The sequence below is a fragment of the Anser cygnoides genome, chromosome 13 (assembly GCF_040182565.1).
Source record: "Anser cygnoides isolate HZ-2024a breed goose chromosome 13, Taihu_goose_T2T_genome, whole genome shotgun sequence".
Lineage (NCBI taxonomy): Eukaryota > Metazoa > Chordata > Aves > Anseriformes > Anatidae > Anser > Anser cygnoides.
In genome coordinates, this window is record NC_089885.1 from 13,130,502 (window position 1) to 13,148,946 (window position 18,445).

At 44.2% G+C, this 18,445-nt stretch overlaps 1 protein-coding gene across 4 annotated transcripts in view; it reads left to right on the forward strand.

The window, feature by feature from the left end:
• Positions 1 to 18,445, forward strand: part of DOCK11 (dedicator of cytokinesis 11) — an 81,912-nt gene that overhangs the window by 8,583 nt on the left and 54,884 nt on the right. For all 4 annotated transcript variants that reach the window (XM_067005298.1, XM_048075627.2, XM_048075630.2 and 1 more), the window contains exons 2-10: positions 6,973 to 7,089; positions 7,314 to 7,403; positions 8,117 to 8,199; positions 8,714 to 8,783; positions 11,050 to 11,145; positions 14,197 to 14,331; positions 15,467 to 15,644; positions 16,105 to 16,184; positions 16,754 to 16,837. In XM_067005298.1, the coding sequence (XP_066861399.1) occupies positions 6,973 to 7,089; positions 7,314 to 7,403; positions 8,117 to 8,199; positions 8,714 to 8,783; positions 11,050 to 11,145; positions 14,197 to 14,331; positions 15,467 to 15,644; positions 16,105 to 16,184; positions 16,754 to 16,837 (933 nt within the window). The remainder of the gene's footprint in view (positions 1 to 6,972; positions 7,090 to 7,313; positions 7,404 to 8,116; positions 8,200 to 8,713; positions 8,784 to 11,049; positions 11,146 to 14,196; positions 14,332 to 15,466; positions 15,645 to 16,104; positions 16,185 to 16,753; positions 16,838 to 18,445) is intronic.

The following is an 18,445-nucleotide window of genomic DNA, read 5'->3' on the forward strand; positions in this document are numbered from 1 at the left end:
CCCTCCTGGTTTCTCCTCAAAATGTGGCTTTGCTAAGAAGCCCGCAAACCCCTTGGCAGCAGCAAGGCTGCGTCGTGTTGTGACTGCTGCCATCTGTGCTGACTAACGCTGTCGCCCTGTTTGCCCTTCCTCCCCTGTTTCTCCATTTCCGCCTCTTTCTTCTCTCCTCTGCTTCAGATATTGTTTGGTTTTGCACTGGGTTACAACGGTTCCAGACGTTGAAAAGGCAAGCTCAGGGTCTCTCACTTTTTGTTTTTCTTCCTTATGCCCAGGTTCCTGGAATAATGAGTTATGTGTGAATCTCAGCTTTTTTAAATGAAGTGCTCTGGCCCTCTCGCAAGCTTGAGCTAGAGCCTGTAAATGTAATCAGACAGCAGTGCAGGAACTGGGAGCAGAGAAAGCGAAAAGTTACCAATGTGCTACTTAAATAAATAAAAACAAAACCAAAAAACTCTTCAGGACCACACGATCTGAGAGTGCTATGACTTGTGATCTTTGAACCCTTGGCTTTGGAAAAGTTTTTCTATGGATAGAAATTCCTCAGTTCTGCGTGTCCATACAGGTTGCCAAATGGGTTTTCTCAGTTCCCAGATTCCATATAAATTCTCCCATGGACTGTCAGGTTTCGTGAGCAAAACCCCAGTTAAGGAGTTTTCTTCTCTGAGTGGTATCTCTGCACTTCCAGATTGCGTACTGTGGTAGGAAGTGGGCCCTCCCTGACGAGGGCTGCTGCCGGTCTCAGAAGTGATACGACTGTGACTGTTATGGGCAGGGGTAGTTGTGCACCTCCTTTATTTGCCCCTTTAGCGTTGAATCAATTCCCCAGATTTAATTTGTTGTCTGTTTTCTGTGTATCTCACCTACTTGGCCCCTTGGGGTTTGTTTTAAAATTTGGGCTTCGCTAGGCTTTGCACTTAAGTGCATTACCAGATTGCAACAGATGAAGCAGTAAATAAATCAGCTATAAAATCCTCACTAAATTTTGCAGAACAGTTGTACAGTGCGAGGCAATACATTTACATGTACACGTGGTCTGCGCTATTTCCTTTTCTCTCAGGTACCTTAAATAAGCATCGCTTTTAATATACGCATCCCTTGTGTCTCTAGCTGCTTCGTGAGCATGGATTCGTGCCGCTGGCTGACGCTTCCCTTCTGAGGAAGTGAGAAACTGATGTCCCGGGCGCTGCTGAGCCTGCAAGCTTTCCAGTGAGAGGTGCGAGGGAAGTGCTGCAGGAATGGCTGAGCATCACGCAGGGCAAGCCCAGAAGCAACGCGTGCGCTAGCCGTTAGCAATGCGGCACTCGCAGGGAGAAGCGAAAGCCGAGCGCCGTGCAGCCGTTGCGCTGGGGCTGTGGGTTTTTCTGGGGCTGGCTTCCGCTGTGTGATGGGAAACGTGCGCTGGCAGCCAACGTGGGGCTCGTGTCAACGCAAACAGACGAGCATAGTGGTTAAAACAGAGCCAAACCAGGCGGGTTTGCCATCAAATTGTTTTATTTTTTATATTTTTTATTTTATTATTTTTTATATTTTTATATTGTTTGTTTTAAATGAGAGACAGCCTGAAAGGACTGAAAATATGCATACTTTCTGATAGTTTTCCTTTGGTTTCCGTTTTAAAATATCCTTGAGCGAAACATTTTTCCTTCACTTTCTGTACAGTTGTGTCAATTTGATTATATTTCTTGTAATTATGGGAGAAAAGGATCTCAGAAAGACATTAATCATAGAATAAGCTTTTATTGTGCAACAAAAGTTGCACATTTGTACAGTGTACAAATGCAGGACAGTAGAAGACAGATGGTCGCTCTTTTTTGAGCCATTAAAGTTGAAAATAGAAATGTCCTTCCCAGTATGAATATGTCCAGGTGTTGTTGTGTACCCTTGTTTATAAAGCAAATATAAGGAGTTTGATAAGCTTTGCAAATGGATGCAGAAAGGAGACAATTCAGTCTGACTGCTCCAGATTCCCTCATTTTGGTTAATGGGTTATTCCCTTGCTAATGCTTTCCTTCACCCCTATCTCGTGGTGTCTGTTCAGAGGAGGTTTGCTCTCGTGCTTTTTTCTCGGCTGGGCAAGCAGAGCAGCGAGGTTGGGAACCTTCACTTGGGGTTTTCCTGGGGCCCAGCTCTTTGTGCTTGTGCTTGGACGAAGGCAGAGCCTAGCGTTGGCGTCTGTGGGCATGTTTCTGTTGAAGTAATTCAATTGAATTTCCTGTTAAAATGCCAGCCAACTTGCTTCTTGGTGGTGAGTCAATACTGTAATAGATTGGCTGTTGTTTTGCCTGTGCTGTTGTCCAAGAGGAGCCTCGTGACCTGACCTGGACGGGGGCTCGGGGTCTGCAGACCCCCCTTTCCCTCGTGCACCGCAGAGCCCCGTGCTCACGAGAGCAACGCTCTCGGGGCAGAAGCAGATGGGAACAGCACACTGTTTTCAGGAACGGTCCGGTGTGCAGGGATTGAACCAGCATTTTTTGTAAGAGAAGTGAGAGGGCTCATCCACAAGGGCTCACTGCGCCCCTCATTAAAATTTTATTTAAAATCACGTTAATTTAGTTTTCTCCTCTGCGAGGTCTTTCCCAGCAAGTCCCGGTTTTTATCCCAGTGCGCTGGGCTGCGGTGCTTTGGGTTGGAAGCTGCTGCTGGGTGTTCTCAGTTTCCCCCTCCTGCCCACCCTAGTACAGGGTGCTGGAGCAAGCCACAGGGCAGCACGGAGAAGCCCTCTGCCAGCCCTGGGTAAGCAGCTGCTCTATGCCTGTCTGGAACAGGCTTGCTTTGGCATCACTGGGTGGTTTTTCCTGCAGAAATGGGTTGGTTTTGTTGCTGGACTGGCAGCATTTCTTTGCACTTGGATATTGGCTTTCCCTGTGGAGGAATTTGTGGTTTCTAAGACTCTAATTGCTTTAGTGTAATAGTTCTTCCTCTGCTTTCGTAATGACTTTGGTGGGTGCCATCTGCTGTTGTGACAGCACGGGGCAGCGTGAGGCTGAGCCTTGTCTGCTGGGAGATGTCTGCGTTAACCAAGCTCATCAGAAAAACTAAGACTTTGAAATCTGATTTTCAGGGCTTAAAGTTTTATCTCCTGCCCTGATGGGACACTGGGTGCTAGGGTGGGCCAAAGGATGAAAAATGTTTGTGATATCCCTACTTACTCTGGAGCTCTGTTTGCAGGGGCGTGAGCACGTCTGGCCGCGTGCAGTTCTGGACAGACGGAGGCGTCCGTGTTTCCTTGGCAGCAGGCAGACAGGCCACATCCTTTTGGTAGCTGTTGCTTTGCTTACATATAGTTTGACCTATATCTTTTGGCTTCGCTTTAGAGACACTGCTGTGGTTCCCCTCGTGGCCTGGGACAAGTTGGTTGTGCAGCGCTGGGTGCAGGGGACAGAGGGCTGCTGTGTGTGGCCACCCTCGTCCTGCACTCTCCTTGCTGCAACAAGCCAATGATGCAGCCTGGGTAAGGAGAGCACTAGGGACTGCGTTTCTAAAGCCCCCAGAGGAGAAATGAAGTCTGTGGGGACTGCAAACCTGCCTGGGGGACATCTCCGTTGGCACCCGTCTCTCGCCTCCTGGAGCTCCCTGGACAATCGGCCGCCCGCCCTGGCACTGCAGCAGCCTGCACCACGCTTCCTGCCCGGTATCACTAAACGCACAAGAGGGGAAGGGTGGCAGGGATTTGTTTTAAAAAGCTTTTTTGTAGCTGCAGCGGACAGTGCTATAAGGGTTTTGAAGCCTCTCACGTGAGAATAAGGGGTCCTCTTCGGTCCTCGAAGTCATTACCCTGTAATTGACATCAACGTTACCATAAAATAACTTTTACAACAACTTCTGGAACATGGTCCATTTCAGAACCGTGTTGCAAACGGGACTGAAAATAGTGAGGAATTGGGAGGCCTGAATTCAGAGTACCCAAAGCCACTATTTAATGCCACAGCAACGTGCAAGGCTCTTGGAAAGGAATCTAATTTACCATTACAGCTGCTGCTGGGGTGAGGCGAGACCAGGAGCTGGTGGGACCTTTAATGCCGGCAGCGTTGTTGGGATTGCTGCGGTGATGGCAGCGAGAAAGGCGGATTGGGCAGCGGAGTGGCTGAGATTTGGGGATGCCTGACTTGCAAATGGGAGAGCAGCTCATGAATGTCCTAACATGTTAAGTCACGTTAATGTGCCAGGCTTGGCAAATGTGCAGAAGTGCGTAGCATGCTAACGAAATAAGACCTGCGCTTCAGATGATTAACCAAATTCAGTGAAGCATTTAAAGAACGTGAGGCTGACTGAGGAAAAAAGGGGTTCCTTCTCTCCATCTTCCTGCTGTTTTTTAGGGACTCCTAATTTTCTGGTGATCTCCTTTTACACGAGATTCGTGTGTAAGCCAGGTCCTGGCTGCCAGAGCAGGAGCAGCTCCAGGTGTGGTTGTGCCGGTGGCACACAGTGCTGGGGCTGGCAACGCTTGCCGCCCCACATCACAGACTTCCCCCCAACCCCCTAGCTTGGCACACATCATGGGCTCTCTGCTGGGCAATGCTGCCCTTCCCCACGCATGTCCTGGTGGGCTGCTCCCTGGGATGCCACAGTGCTGCTGCTGGTCATGCAACAGGAGGCTTGTGAGGTTTCTTCTGGGACTGCATTAGGAGCGAAGCAAAGTTTTCCAGAGAGCGATTAAGAGGAAGCTGTTTCAAATATCTGAGCTAATCCCTGCTGGATTCCAGCGGCACGGAAAATAGACGTTTTGAATGCAGAAGTGCCTTGGGCAGGAGGTGCATTTTCTTCAGTCAAAAGTAAGAGTTTCTTTGTGGGCAGCCAGAAGCAGGGCAGAGTGGGTGCTTGACAAAAGCCACTGCAGAAATCACCCTGACCAGAAGCATCACTTACGCTAGTAACACAGGCCTTGATTACACATAGGCTCCTCTCTCTCCTCCTTCAGTGAGCTGCTGGGATACTGTCCTGCTGCTGGGATGCAGTCCTGGGAAACATGTCATGCGAGGTACCCACTTTGCATTTCTGAAGTGCTGTGGGGAAAATATTTCATCTCAGTTTTGCTTTCTGAACATACTACACGTTTACTGGGCAAGTACCTGGGATGGAAGAACAGCCTCTGCTCAGCAGGGCTGCCCTTTGAGTGGGAAAAGCCAGAGGCAGCCTCAGAGAGACATTTGCCTTCGCTGTTCCAGTCCATCAGACCATCCAGATCTGCCACAGAGCCTGGATTTTTATTATTTTTTACCACATGCTAAAGTATAGCAGAAAAAGGGGGAAAAAAAATCTACAATTCCTTTTTTTTTTTTAAGGTGCTTTTGTATGAGAAGATATCAACATACTAAGATTTTCTACAGTGTTTCAGAAAAAGATAAAAACAAGATTAAAACATGACCACCCCTGAATGGCTCTCCCCTGGGACTGTTACCTGCTTATGTGACAACTTTCTCCCCGGAGTCCCAGCAGCAGCTCCACTTCAACATGAGAGATGCTCAGCTGTCATTAAAACAAGTGGCTCACATTTGCTGCAAAGGAAGGGCTTGGTCATATTAATGCATCCTGGAGACTCAGGTGCCAAGGGCACAGGACAGAAACTCTTTGGCTATGATTGCTTTTGGAAGAACAATGTTGATTTCTTCTCTCATGCGTCACAGGCAATGTTGAGTTGTTTGGATGCTCAGTGGCACAGCTGTTTATTTACCTGGTGGTTTTATATGGTGCTGAGCTTTCAATCCTTATTTTTGAGTCATCTTCTTAGGCTGCAGGTTTTGTTGTCTTCAGCAAGAGACTTCCACCAGTCTAATTTTTAATTCAGGAAGCTATGTGAGTAGTAAAAAAAAAAAAAAAAAATCAACTGTGTGGTAAATCTTGCTGCTGTTGGAGAAGCATCTGACATTCCTTTTCCAAGGGTGAAGCGCCCAAACACACCATCTTGCAAGGGCGTTATCTCCCTGGGGCACGTGCCAGCCTGGCATCACACAAGCTGGAGGGGTTTTGTTAACACCATCCATAGCACGGCCAGGCACCGACAGTCTTCTGGTAGGAATTCAAAGCAAGGGAAAGTTCATGTATTGGAATTTACTTCCCCTTTTGTTATGAGCATTCTTGTGCATACAGGGTCATGGGTTTGATTTGGTGTCATTTTGACAACTGCAGTGCTAAGTGCCTGACTCTTGCTTATGAAAGCCAAAGTCTAGGAGTGGACAGCTAAGATGACGTTTTCCTACTTTGGAAGTTGTCTTTGTTTTTTTAACATTTTTAAGCTGTGTTTTCTGGGCTTGTAGCATGAACAGAAGTAATGCAATGCTAAGCATACTGGCATTCTCCTAACAGTTTTTAATGGGGACTCCAGAGATTATGGAGAAGTTCCTCTTGCTTCTCAGAAATGTAAGTGAGCAAAACCAGGCCCCAGGGTTTTCCAGATGTGGGCTGTGGCTGAGGTGTGATTTATGGAGAGGGCTTTCCAGCCTTTCCGGAGGAATCTTCCTTCCACAGGGAGAGATTCCTGCACTGGAGGTTATTGCAGCCAGCTTACTACCATCCCACCAGCAGCACATTTCCAGAGGTAGCACAACTCTCATCATCTTGTCTAGCAAAACCAGCTTCGAGCTGGTGTAGAGCCCGTATTCCTTCTGAGCTGTGCAGATGAGCTGCTCGTACTGGTGGAAGCTGAAGCTTGTAGCTGTTAAAGCTGTGGCCTTTCCAGGAGAATTGCTTTCTCCATTAAGAAATTAGAGTGCCTGGAGAAGAACAGCACAGTACTTGCTTTCTTCCTGTAGTTTATTACCAAGCACAAATAACTTAACCCCTTGTTTCCCTCACTGCAATACATGTACATCAGTGGTTCCTTGTATCATGCAAGTATCTGATTGTTGAATTAATAAGCAGTCCGTTGGTAACATGGTTTGAAGTTGTCAGACCAAATTAGGCACAAGATGTTAGTTACTGGTTATTTTATATGTTATACATCTGTAAATATTCTACCTTCTATTCATCCTACAGGAAAAAACCAAAGTTGTTGAACCCTTGGACTATGAGAACGTGATCCTTCAACGCAAAGTTCAGATCTACAGTGATCCCCTCCGGGACCTGCTGATATTTCCGATTGAAGATGTGTCTGTGAGTTTGCACTGGCTCTTTCTCATGTTTGAGGCTCATTCATCTCCAGTCCTGCTTACTTTGGAAAATTTCCCGCTTGGCTACACATTGATTTTGGCTGCGTTACTAACACATAAAAGTGAAACAACCCACTGGTGATTTGGGCCCGCCATATTTATTTAAAGCAAGTATCAATTCCTGAAGACCCAGTTTACACTGAAACCATTTTCTCCTTTTCCCTGCAGATCTCAGTTATCAGTCGCCAGAGAAGGACTGTCCAGTCTACAGTGCCAGAAGATGCTCTGAAGAAAGCTCAGAGTCTCTTTGTCAAAGAGGTAGGGGTAAAAGTCCATGCGATGCCTGTCCTCAGCACCTTCTCCCTTAAGCAAGATTCTCTGCTGTAGCTGCTTGTCTATGAGGTTGCAGATCACTTAGTTTATCCTGGGAAGCACTGATCACTGGCAGGGTACTGCGCTAGCTAGTTCCTACATGCCTCTTTTATGGCACTTCTTTCCAGCAGGTTTTGTATGCAGACAAGTTGTGTGGCTTGAGCTGCAAGGTGCGGGGCGTGCAGCAGGGCAGGGGCTGGGCTGCACAGCCTCTCTAGCTGCATCCTGAGTGCTGCAGGTTTGTTTTGCTGCTGCTCTCTAAGACCATTCCCTCCAAGCGCAGTGGAAGTAAATGCCAGGTGACGGTCAGTGTTGAATGAGAGGCACAATAGTTCTGAGGGCAGGAAATTGGTGCTTTCTGGAAAGCAGTCCCCTTGCAAATCACTATTCCTTTTTTAAAGTGTTAGAGCTATGTGGATACAAAATCAGCAGCTGTGTGGCAGTCCAGATGCTGTGTGATTTTTGTCTCTGTGCTGAAAAGGTTCCTTATGAAATCTTGTGTGGTAGCACAAAAATAAGTGAAGCAGCCTTGTTCACACTTTCCACTTATACTTACATCTTATACTTACATCACCCAGCAGTCTGTAACCTTTTGAACTTGTGCATGGTTTTGTTATGCTTTCTGTAGCTTTCAAATACCTGTATTGTTTTCCTTTCAGTGCATTAAAACCTACAGCTCAGACTGGCATGTGGTAAACTACAAATATGAGGAATACTCAGGCGACTTTCGGATGTTGCCATGGTAAGTGTCATGCTCCCTTGGAATACTAATACATGGTCATGGGACTGTGGTTTGATCAGGCTTAGGAGAAACAGTCTGGCCAAAGTAGGTCTGTTCTTAAGATCTTGCAGGGAAGTGAAGCAACAACGGAGCAACACTGTTGAACAAATTGTGTTAAAATTTGTGAATAATCTTGCAGTCTGATCTGGCTTCTCTTCTAGCAAGATGGAAGATAGATCTGCTTCATCCCTGTGTTGCACAAACGCAAGTCAGCAAAAACTCTGCAAAGGCAGACAGCTAATACAGAGAATGTTAATTACAGGCTCCTTGTGCTTAGCTTCAGTGAAGTGCATTCAGAAGTTAGATGTCTTCAGCTGTAAGGGGCTGTAGGTCTCTTGAAATCTTCTGCAGTTGGACGGTTCTGCTGTGCTCTGTAATCTGCAGTTTGACTGTTGGTTGTGGAGCCAGCATCAGATAGCTGGCTTTGTGCATCCTTGTTTCCCAGTCATTAAAAATGAAAATGTTGTGATTGCAGCAAATCCTTTAGGCCAGACAAGATTCCAAGTCATGTGTTTGAAATCGATGAAGACTTTGAAAAAGACGAGGTAAGGAAAAAGTTTTTTACATATTCCACTCCAAGATCTGTTATAACGAAAATTTCACAAGACAAAGTCAGAATTCAGCTCCCAGGAATGGCTTTACAGTGAAATGCTTCATACTGCAGATATGGGGCCAAAACTGAGACAGTGATTCATTTGAAAGTGTGACAAGATAATCTCTTGGAGCCAAGAGTCTCCTAAATTAGGTGGAAGATTAGCCTTAATGTTTCTCATGGCTTTTTCACTTGATAGAGTCCAGCAACGAAATATGGGAAATAAAAAAAAGGAAGCCAAGAAATTTACTAAGTAAAATTATTTGTGTGAATATAAAAAATAAAATTCTTTTATGTGACCATAATTTAAAGTGGACAGTTTAGTTTCCAGCTACATGGTGATACAGCAATATCAGGGTCCTCTTCTTCAACAGGCTGGCGCTCTGCCTGGTAATCTGCCATTCTTAACCAGTTACTTTTCCCCAGCATATTCACAGCACATCAATCTAATTCTGTATACACTCTGCAGATATTCAGAGGCATTCACCTCTTCTGGAAGCTGGCGCCTTTGTGTTTACCTGTCTGCAGGGGAGATTTTGCAGCTTGAGAGCTTTTCCACTTGGAGGAGCTGGGGGTTCTGACAATTGGGATATCTCAAACCTGGCAGTCATTTCGGGAAATATGCATGCCATGTTTTCCCAATGCATATTGCATTTTTGGGGTGGGGCATGGGCATGTTAACATATTTCTTTATCAATTACCATGTGAAGTTTAATTCCCACACTTGACACTAAGAAATTTTAGTTTACAGTCTGAAGAATTTAGTCCAGCTGTTTAAAATCCTCATGGCACCAAGGTGCTGCTGCTGAAGAACAGGAAAGTTTCTGTCTCGCAAAACTGTAGATTTGAAGGGCTGTTTCATACACATTTTTAACAATTGCTATGCATGTCCCACACCTCATGTCTGGACTGGGATGACTTTTTCATAAATGGAAACGTATTGTCAATTTTGGCCTTACTTTTTTTGGCTGCATTGTTGGTTTTCATTACATTGTTAACTTGAGCTGTTACTTCTTTAATAATATCTAATTTTGGCTGGAGACAGAGCTGAGACAGAGCTTATCAGCATGCCTCTGAAAAAGTAAAGGGATAAAAATATGCTATCAGAATTTGGTGGAGACCTTTTTTTTTTCCTCTGATCAGTGTCCCAAATATGCAAACAAGTGAAGTTACTGATCTTGACAATGGGAGAGTATTCCAAGTACTTTGGCAGATATTTTGACATTTATGTCTTTTGGCTTGGCCATATCTAAAGGATTCTGTTACAATTTCCTGACAGAACATTTACATTAGAACTATGCAATGGAAATTTGAGTAAAAGAAATCTCTTGATGAAAAAGGGCGAACCATTATAAAGGATAAATCATTGGTTGTTCTACCCAGAGAAATAAAGCATTAGAAATTTTACTTTTTTCACTGGAAGTTTGACAAGAAAAGAGTGAAAACCTGCCATTTGAGATGCTGGAGATGATATAAACCAGTGCCTTGATAGCTCATCAACAGTCAGTCCAGGTCCATCTCTGCTGCTGAGTCACTGGAAAGACCAGGGCAAGTTTTTTCATCAGTCTAGGATCTTGTTTCCCTCCATCTTTAGTGGAGGTCACTGTTGGATATGGATGGAGGGCTGTTCACCCATTCTGGGACCACAGGACAGGACAAAAGATAGAAATCCCAGCCCGTATGCCAAGAATAATGCAGTTGAGTCACTTGAAACTTTTCATTTTGATAAATGTAAAATACGCTAGTTACTTTTCAGTTATTTGGGTTTGCTGTTCTTTTACCTAAATTTAAAATGCAAGTTGATTTGTACAAAAGGAAATGATGAAATAAATCTAATGTTCTGCATTTTGCAACTGTCCAAACAGACCATTTTGAAAATTTCTTGCTTCCCTGGGTTTTTGAAATACTACCTAAGAACCATGCATTTCTTCATTGCAAAATCCATATGCAGCTCTGTCAGCATACATGTAATTTTTCCTTGTTAAAGGTGACCAAAACTAGCCTGTTTCACTTCTTTGTTGGAAAGAGATGACCCTGATATTTTTTTGTGATTATACCGTAAATGTAGCTGTACATGTGTACATTCTACGTGATAGCTGTGTTGCTGTAGTTATCAGTATTGCTTTCCAGTGCAGACGTACCCTCATGTCCAAGGGAAATTTTGCATGGAAGGCAGTTCACGTGACCTCCTCTTTTTATGATCTTTTGCTCTCTTTCAGGATTCCTCATCATTGTGCTCCCAGAAGGGTGGGGTGATAAAGCAAGGCTGGTTGCACAAAGCAAATGTGAACAGCACAATCACTGTTACCATGAAGGTGAGACTGATCCAGCATTATGTTAATCAGAAACGAGACATAACCCCTGTTAAGTTCAGATCACATCTCTAAAGGTAGCAGGAGTGCAGCAGTGGGTTCAGGTTCGGTTGGGTGTCCATCCCTTTTGTAGAGCATCCCAAGGTAGATTGGAAAACCCAGTCTGGAAAGAGCTTTTGACCCTTCCCTCCCAAGAATATAAGACCAATGCACTTCAAATCATGACAGGCAAGCTGAAGAAGAAGGCAAAGCATGCTCTAGAAAACCAAGACTGTTTTCATAATGAGCAGCTGAGGCTAGGAAGAGGAAGGCAATTTAAATAACTGAAACAGCTGCCCTGCAATGAAGACTTTATGAATAGATAGTTTCCTTGGTGGTAGAAAATATGTACAGAGAATAATTTTAAATTGAAATGACAAGGCTTTGCTCTAAAAGCAGGGATGATGTCACTGAGGAGACGGAGCATTACTGACCTAAAAGCAACAGCTGCATTGTCTCCTGTTCTCCCTTGTACATAATCTGGCATGACATTGCTTAGATTTTGCAGGGGAAGTTTTTTTATAGTTCCACTGAAAGTTTTTGCTGTGGCAATGGGCCTTTCTGTTGCTCCACCATGCAGTTGCCTTCTTAAAGCATAGAGAGAAAGAATATTAGGTAATTACATTCAACTGTGCAGCTGAGGAATGGCTGCAGTGGGGTTCTTTACTTTGTAAGGTCAGTTGCTCTAAGGCTCAATTCAACAAGTTTTACATTCATAAGTGGAACAAGGTAGTTCATATGGCTAATTTTAATTAGAGTTTTAAAATGACTCCTCGTGAACTTGAAGGAAATAGAGCAGGGATTTCTGTTTATCTGCTTTTCTGAGCAGCAAGATTGAAGTCATTTCTGCTCCTGTAACTTCTGGAGGAGGAGGTATTACCATACATGTTTGAAGCAGTTAGTTATGTCCATCCTTGACTGAGCCTCTTGTGGTATTGTTGGCCTCAGTGCCCAGCACCTTAGACCCACTTTTCAGAGAAGTCTGAACTGCACTGCTTTCAGTTCAGTTAATAAAAATCTCTCATGAAACTCAAAGTACCAGAAATGAGTGGCCATTTTCTGAGCTGGTTCTGGTCACTACTGTGTCTTACAAAACACCTCCTAAGGCACATGCGAGAAATCTGAGGACTTTTAAAGTGTTCGCCCTTATCGCCACTTCAACAAGCAGCTGTACTACTGTGGAAGCAGACATATCCATCTTTTGTGTGCTGGTTCTTTCACTGCTGTGACATACTGAGTCTCTGGTACCTCACGCTGTTGCTAAGCTCATGCAGAGTGTATTTTGTGGAGAGCCAGCCCATGAGCAAGCTGTAATTAGGCTACAGCTGCCAAAAATTATTTGAGTAACCTTTCCTTTGCAAAGAACTTCCCACTGCTTCAGTGGGCTGCTCTGCAACAATGGCATCAGCATTTTCTCTTCTTTCCTCTCTGCCATAACAGACTTCTCCAGTTCTCTAGCTGTCCTTCTGCAATTGCCATGCTCACCCTCAGCGTCTGTAACCTGATCAAATGGGATGTTCCCTCTGTTATTAGGTTTATACTATTTATTTTAATTGCTCGTAGACTTCTGACAATTATTTCTGACAGCAGTGCTTACAAGTGGGGGGAAGGTTACAGGAATAGTGTTTGCTTCTTACTTCTGCATTTTTCCCTTGAACAGGATTCAGAGGATACAAATGGTTTTGCACAAAACCCCATATCCATGAGGGATATCAACCCTGTAATGTCTAGAGAAACCCATGACAGATCTCTCTCTAGCATTAACTATCAAAGTTTCCAAGACTGATTCAATGAAGTGCTAAATCAGTGTTTAAGTTGGTGTAACACTCAGCAGACTTAGATTTCCATGTATTTTTATGCTTTGCTAAAGTCTAGTTGCATGTTTTTCAGTAAATTTGAAGCTCCACAAACTTTGATGCATCTCAGCAGTAAACTACTCATCTAAATGGTGCCAGAGGTTACCCTTCAGAGTGGTTGAGCACAGTGCTCCCTTCCAGTTCCATGCAAGTGAGCAAGTGGTTTTATTGAACATAGATTGTGTCAGTAGTGCTGGGTGCAGGAAATTACTGGCAGTCTCCTATCTGGGATGAAAAATGCTGTGTTCGTTCATAGCTCTTCCAGATATTCAGAACTGTGGAAATACTCTGAGCCTCGCAATGCTGCTTGCCCTGGCTTGCTTTGTGGTTCTCCTGTTATCCAGCAACTGTGAAATGCACCCTGCTCCTCACACACCTGGCAGCATATGGTGCTATCTTAATTGCTGCCAGAATGTTCTCCTGAATGGTCGTACACTGCCTATGAGCTGACAAATGTGAAGCAAGGTGTTCTGAGAAAAAGCTGGAGAGTTTTTTTTTTCCTAAATCTGTTTGGGGTCTTCATAACAATCAATAGCTCAAACATATGAGTAATTCTTCCAAATTTACTGCTTTTTAAGGTGAGAATTGAACATACTAAGCCAAAGCTAATTCATGAAAATAGGTGTGTTAGGAAAAAATGACAGCAACAACAAAATACCTTGAGCAGTTGCATGGATTACAGTGTTCTTTGGCTTGCATTTGAGCGCTAGGAATTTCCACATCTGCTCCAAAGCCTTCTGGAGAATTGCTTTGTAATTCTAACTGAGGTCTTTATCAAAAAGGCTCTGGAAATACCTGCTCTATGGCGGGATGAATCTTCAAGCAATGTACTGATCTGAATTTACCATGCAGCGTTACTTTGTGAAGACAAATGAGTCTGGAGCCAGCTGAGAGATGAGCTTGAAGCCCTGGGGCTTTGCTTTAGATGGGCAAACTTATAATAACAACAAGAACATTAAAATTAAAGAAGACAACAAAATCTCCCCACACAAAAACAAGTCGTACTCAAAGGGGTGCATTTGCAACACTCTAGGGTCATCAGTGCTTCTATTTATAGTATTTTCTCCATAGCAGGAGGGCAGATACTGAAACTGAGACTGTTGCTTGTAGTATACAGAAGAGTGAATGCTTGCATGAGCAAGACTTTGCACTTTTGCAGGTATTCAAGAGGAGGTATTTTTACTTGTCACAACTCACAGATGGCTCCTACATTCTTAATTCCTACAAAGATGAGAAAATTTCAAAAGAATCCAAAGGCTGTATCTTCTTGGATGCTTGTAATGATGTTGTTCAGGTAGGTGTACTTTTGCCATGACTGTACGTGGGCTTATGCGTTGCTAGATCAGACAGAAATGCTCTCTCAGTCTGTGACAATGAGGGCTGAAAGCACGGATTTACAAACTAACCCAAAGCTGTTTTGCCCAGTCAGTCTCCCTGCTTTGTCCATCCCCTTTACCAGGTGTCTTCCTGGTAAAGGGGATATCTCACACCCTGAGGATTGGGGCCAGTAAGTAGCTGGTGCAACTAAGTCTTGGGCACCTTCTTTGTTTGCTGTTAGCACCAGCTTCTTACTAGGTCTTGTTAGGTTCTTAAGTTAGGTCTTGATAGGTCTATGCAAACATACAGCCCTTTGGGGCTTACCTTCTGCAAATGGCATATAAGGTTCTTAGAGGAGGTATTTGCACTGGGCTTAAACTTGGGGTTGTTTTATGCTGAGAGTGAAGTATATGGGTGAATTGCTTTTGTGTCTTGTGCCATTGCTGTCTCTGCTGAAGCTTCAAGCACCAAGTGTGATGGAGCTGGTACAGGGCAACATAAATTACTTTGACTCTTTGCTTCAATGTAGATGAGTGAGAGCTGTGCATTTCCATTTATTTTTCTAAATAGAATAAAAGCAGTAGTAGAGATGCCTTGGTGATGTACAGGATGTACTTCCCAAGTTGCATCAGATTTGCCTGGGCTTCTCATTAGAAAGTACTGTTTAAAGGCCAGCAGAGCTCAGAAAATTGCATTGAACCACTTGCCTTTAAGATAGATGCCTCTCTAAATGTGCTGGAGTGCAAAATCACTGTGGACAAAACCAATTCCTGGTTTCTCTGGGTGAATATTAAAGGTACAATGACATAGGAAGGAGCTTGCTTCTGTTCCTTAGTGCTATGTCTGTGGTTCAGTCTGATTTTCTTCCACTCAGAGTAACTGGCTACTGTGGAGCTGTGTACTGCTTGATCACTGCTGTAAAGCCCTTTGTGATTAACTGCAGGAGAGGTGCTGTGGCAAGGACATTCTTATATTCTAAGTTAGGTGATTTTTTTCCCTGTCATGGTATTTCAGTTCAGGATGCTTTAAGCAGAGAGGAGCCTTGCAGAAGGTACTGTGCTGAGTTATTGAGGAAAGTTGTAACACAAAGCTTGCCCTTTTTGTTTGTTCAGTGTCCTAAAATGCGCCGCTATGCATTTGAACTCAAGACGATAGATAAATACAGCCACTATCTCGCAGCTGAAACTGAGCAGGAGATGGAAGAGTGGCTGGTAACTCTGAGAAAAATCATTCAGAGCAATACTGAGAGTTTGGTGCAAGAGAAGAAAGATACTGTGGAATCTGCACAAGGTCAGTTTATAAATAAACACCTACCTTCACCATTCTCCAGCAGGATGTGAGCAGTGTGCCTGTAGAAGCATATACTTTTCTTTCTGGATTAATAGCAAGAATTGTGGCTGACACAGGATATCATTCTGAATGGCTTAGTACAATGTAGACAATAGTCTGAGGAATAAAAGTGGAGAGAAACATGACCCTTCCTCTGGATGGGAAATCCATGGCAGTGTTTCAAGACTCCTGGAAAGTTGGATCTGTGCTGAAGTTATGCTTTGGAAAGACCTAGCAGGCTGTTAATAGTACGCTCTGGTACTAGTAATTTATGGAAAAATCTTACATCTGAGAAGTGGAAAAGTCTCCATAAATTGTTTCTGTGCTATTGTAGCAAATATTGCAGTATGCTTTCTGGCAGAGGGAAATAAAATGGTGCTCAGGCAGTTGTTTTTGAACATCTGTTTTTTTGTCCTTGCAGATGATGAATCAAGTATGCAAGGAAAATCAGAAAACATCCTGGAGAGCCTAGAGAGAAGCATGCATCCAGAGCTGATGAAGGTATTGTGTTTGTAGAGATCGCTCTCCCAGCCCTATAGCTAGTTCTCTCCGCCACATCTGTAACAGGAGTTTCCCTGTGCTTTGACTTCAGCTCTGAGCGAGCTGGGCAAGCACCAAGTGCTGCTGGGGTCTTGGGCATCTCACCTCCCTGTCTCCAGGATGGAGCTAGGGGAGCTCCATGGTTTGAGGCTGCGTGGTGCTCGCTCTTAGTGCGCGACCTATGAGGAAGATCCATGCTTACAGCGAAGGGTTGTCGTGGTTGGCACTACTCATTCGTGCTCCTCAGGGATGACTCTCGTGGCTACCAGTGCAGAGGGAGTTAAGTGGCAGCTGTATCCTGCATGGTCCAGAGCTCAGCTGCCTCCTCCTCTTTGCTCTCTCATTTAGCAGAGCCACATCACTTTACTCTGGCTGTGTGGTGTTGGTAGATACAGCTGGGAAGCTTTGTATTATCTCATATATCACAAGGGAACCTGAAAAATATTTTGTTTTGCTCCCATTCTTTCCAAATAACAAATGTTTACCTCTGTGTGGCCAGGCAGTAATATCATTGCTTTTCTTTGTCCTAGTATGGAAGAGAAACAGATCAGCTGAACAAACTGAGCAGAAATGATGGAAGACAAAACCTCTTTTCTTTTGACCCAGAAGTCCAGGTAAACATTCCCCTGTCGGCAAATGTGAGGTTTTGCTCCCTTGGCATCATGCCTACCCTGTTCCCTTGCATGGCCACAGCATTTGCCCGTAGAGGCAGTGTGTTTTTTGGTGGGTTGGAGAATAGGAGTGCAGCACATTCCGTTCAGTGTGAGCTGAACAACTTAGATGATAGCTCAAATAAAAGGAGAGCTCACGACAGCCCCACAAAGGGCCTCCTTCCAGCTTTGCTGGCTTATGTGATGCATGTTGATGTTTCTGGATCTCGAACCCATCATATGGGCCTCTGGGAGGTTCCCATGGTGGGTCAGAAGCTTTAGAAGTGGAGACACCAATGCACATCTGGAGGAGGGAGCAGTGATCTTAGAGACAATCCTAGGAGCTTACAGGGAGAGCCTCAATCTTCAGAGAGTTTTTATACGTGGGGGAGGTACAAACAAAAAAACACCATATGCTGTTCTCATGCACCGGAACAGGGGTTCATTGACTATTTGGCTTGTTTTCTTCTCGGCTTTGACCTCTTAGCTGAGCTTTCTGCCAAGGCCCAGGTGTGGGATTTCAGTGGAATGAGCTGCAATTGTTAACATGGTTTTAGAGAAGTGTTCCAAGTTGTTTCGTAGTTTCTGGTTCTCTTTCTGGCATTCTTTGACTTGTTCACACCTGTGAAAAAAAACATCCTGGTTTAACAAGGACATGTAATTAGTCTTTAAAAGGTTTGTAGGTTTTTCGTTGTTGTGGTGTTTGTTTGTTTTTTTGTTTTGAAGAGAAGCTTTGAGAAATTTCCTATATTTTATTCAGATAATAAAAATGGAAATATCATTCAGTGTAGCGTGCAGAGCATATGAGATGTTTTTTTCCTAACTAAACGTTTTGGCTAGATTTACTGCCCTCCCTACATACACAGAGCTCTTCATTATGGCGTGGGCCAGTCAGATCTGCTGTAATACTGGATATTCAAAATCACTGCCCCAGGCAATATGGTGTATACTTGTGTGCTTGTATGCCTGGTGCTAAGGAAACTGGGAGCAGGAACATATACCTGCAATGCACTTTTCTCGTGGAAGGGAAATGGGGAAAACAATGGTAAGAGTTTCCCAGAATCAGATTAACAATTGCAGCCTATTTTGCTGAAATTACTTGTTTGTGAGATTTCAGTATCCCAAGTTTGGCATGCAGGTTTCTGCAGGATGTGAGGGGGAAAAACTAATAAGACTGTGCCAGATTGTCACTAAGAGATGTGCTGGTGTTTAGGGGTGTCTGGTAGCTGTGTGTCCCTGGTGCCCAGGAGAATGGGTGTGGTGAAGGCTAAGGGTATTTTTCTGGCTGATGGTATTTTGGTCATTTATGTGTCTGCTCTCTGAGAAGGGCAGACATTGTGGCACAGACCAGCCATGGGTGTTCTGGGTTAGGAAGGAGGTGATTATAATCAAGGCTGTTTGGATTTCCCAGCCAGCTCTGCAGAGCCTTTGTTGTTGCTAACCATGCCAGTTATTGCTGTGCATCTAGAAATGCCTTCCAGTTCAAGATGTTGTTCACGATCCCAACAGCATGTGCCTTCTCTCTATTTCAGGCACAGGGACCATCTCTTAAACTAGTCAAATCTTCAAAGT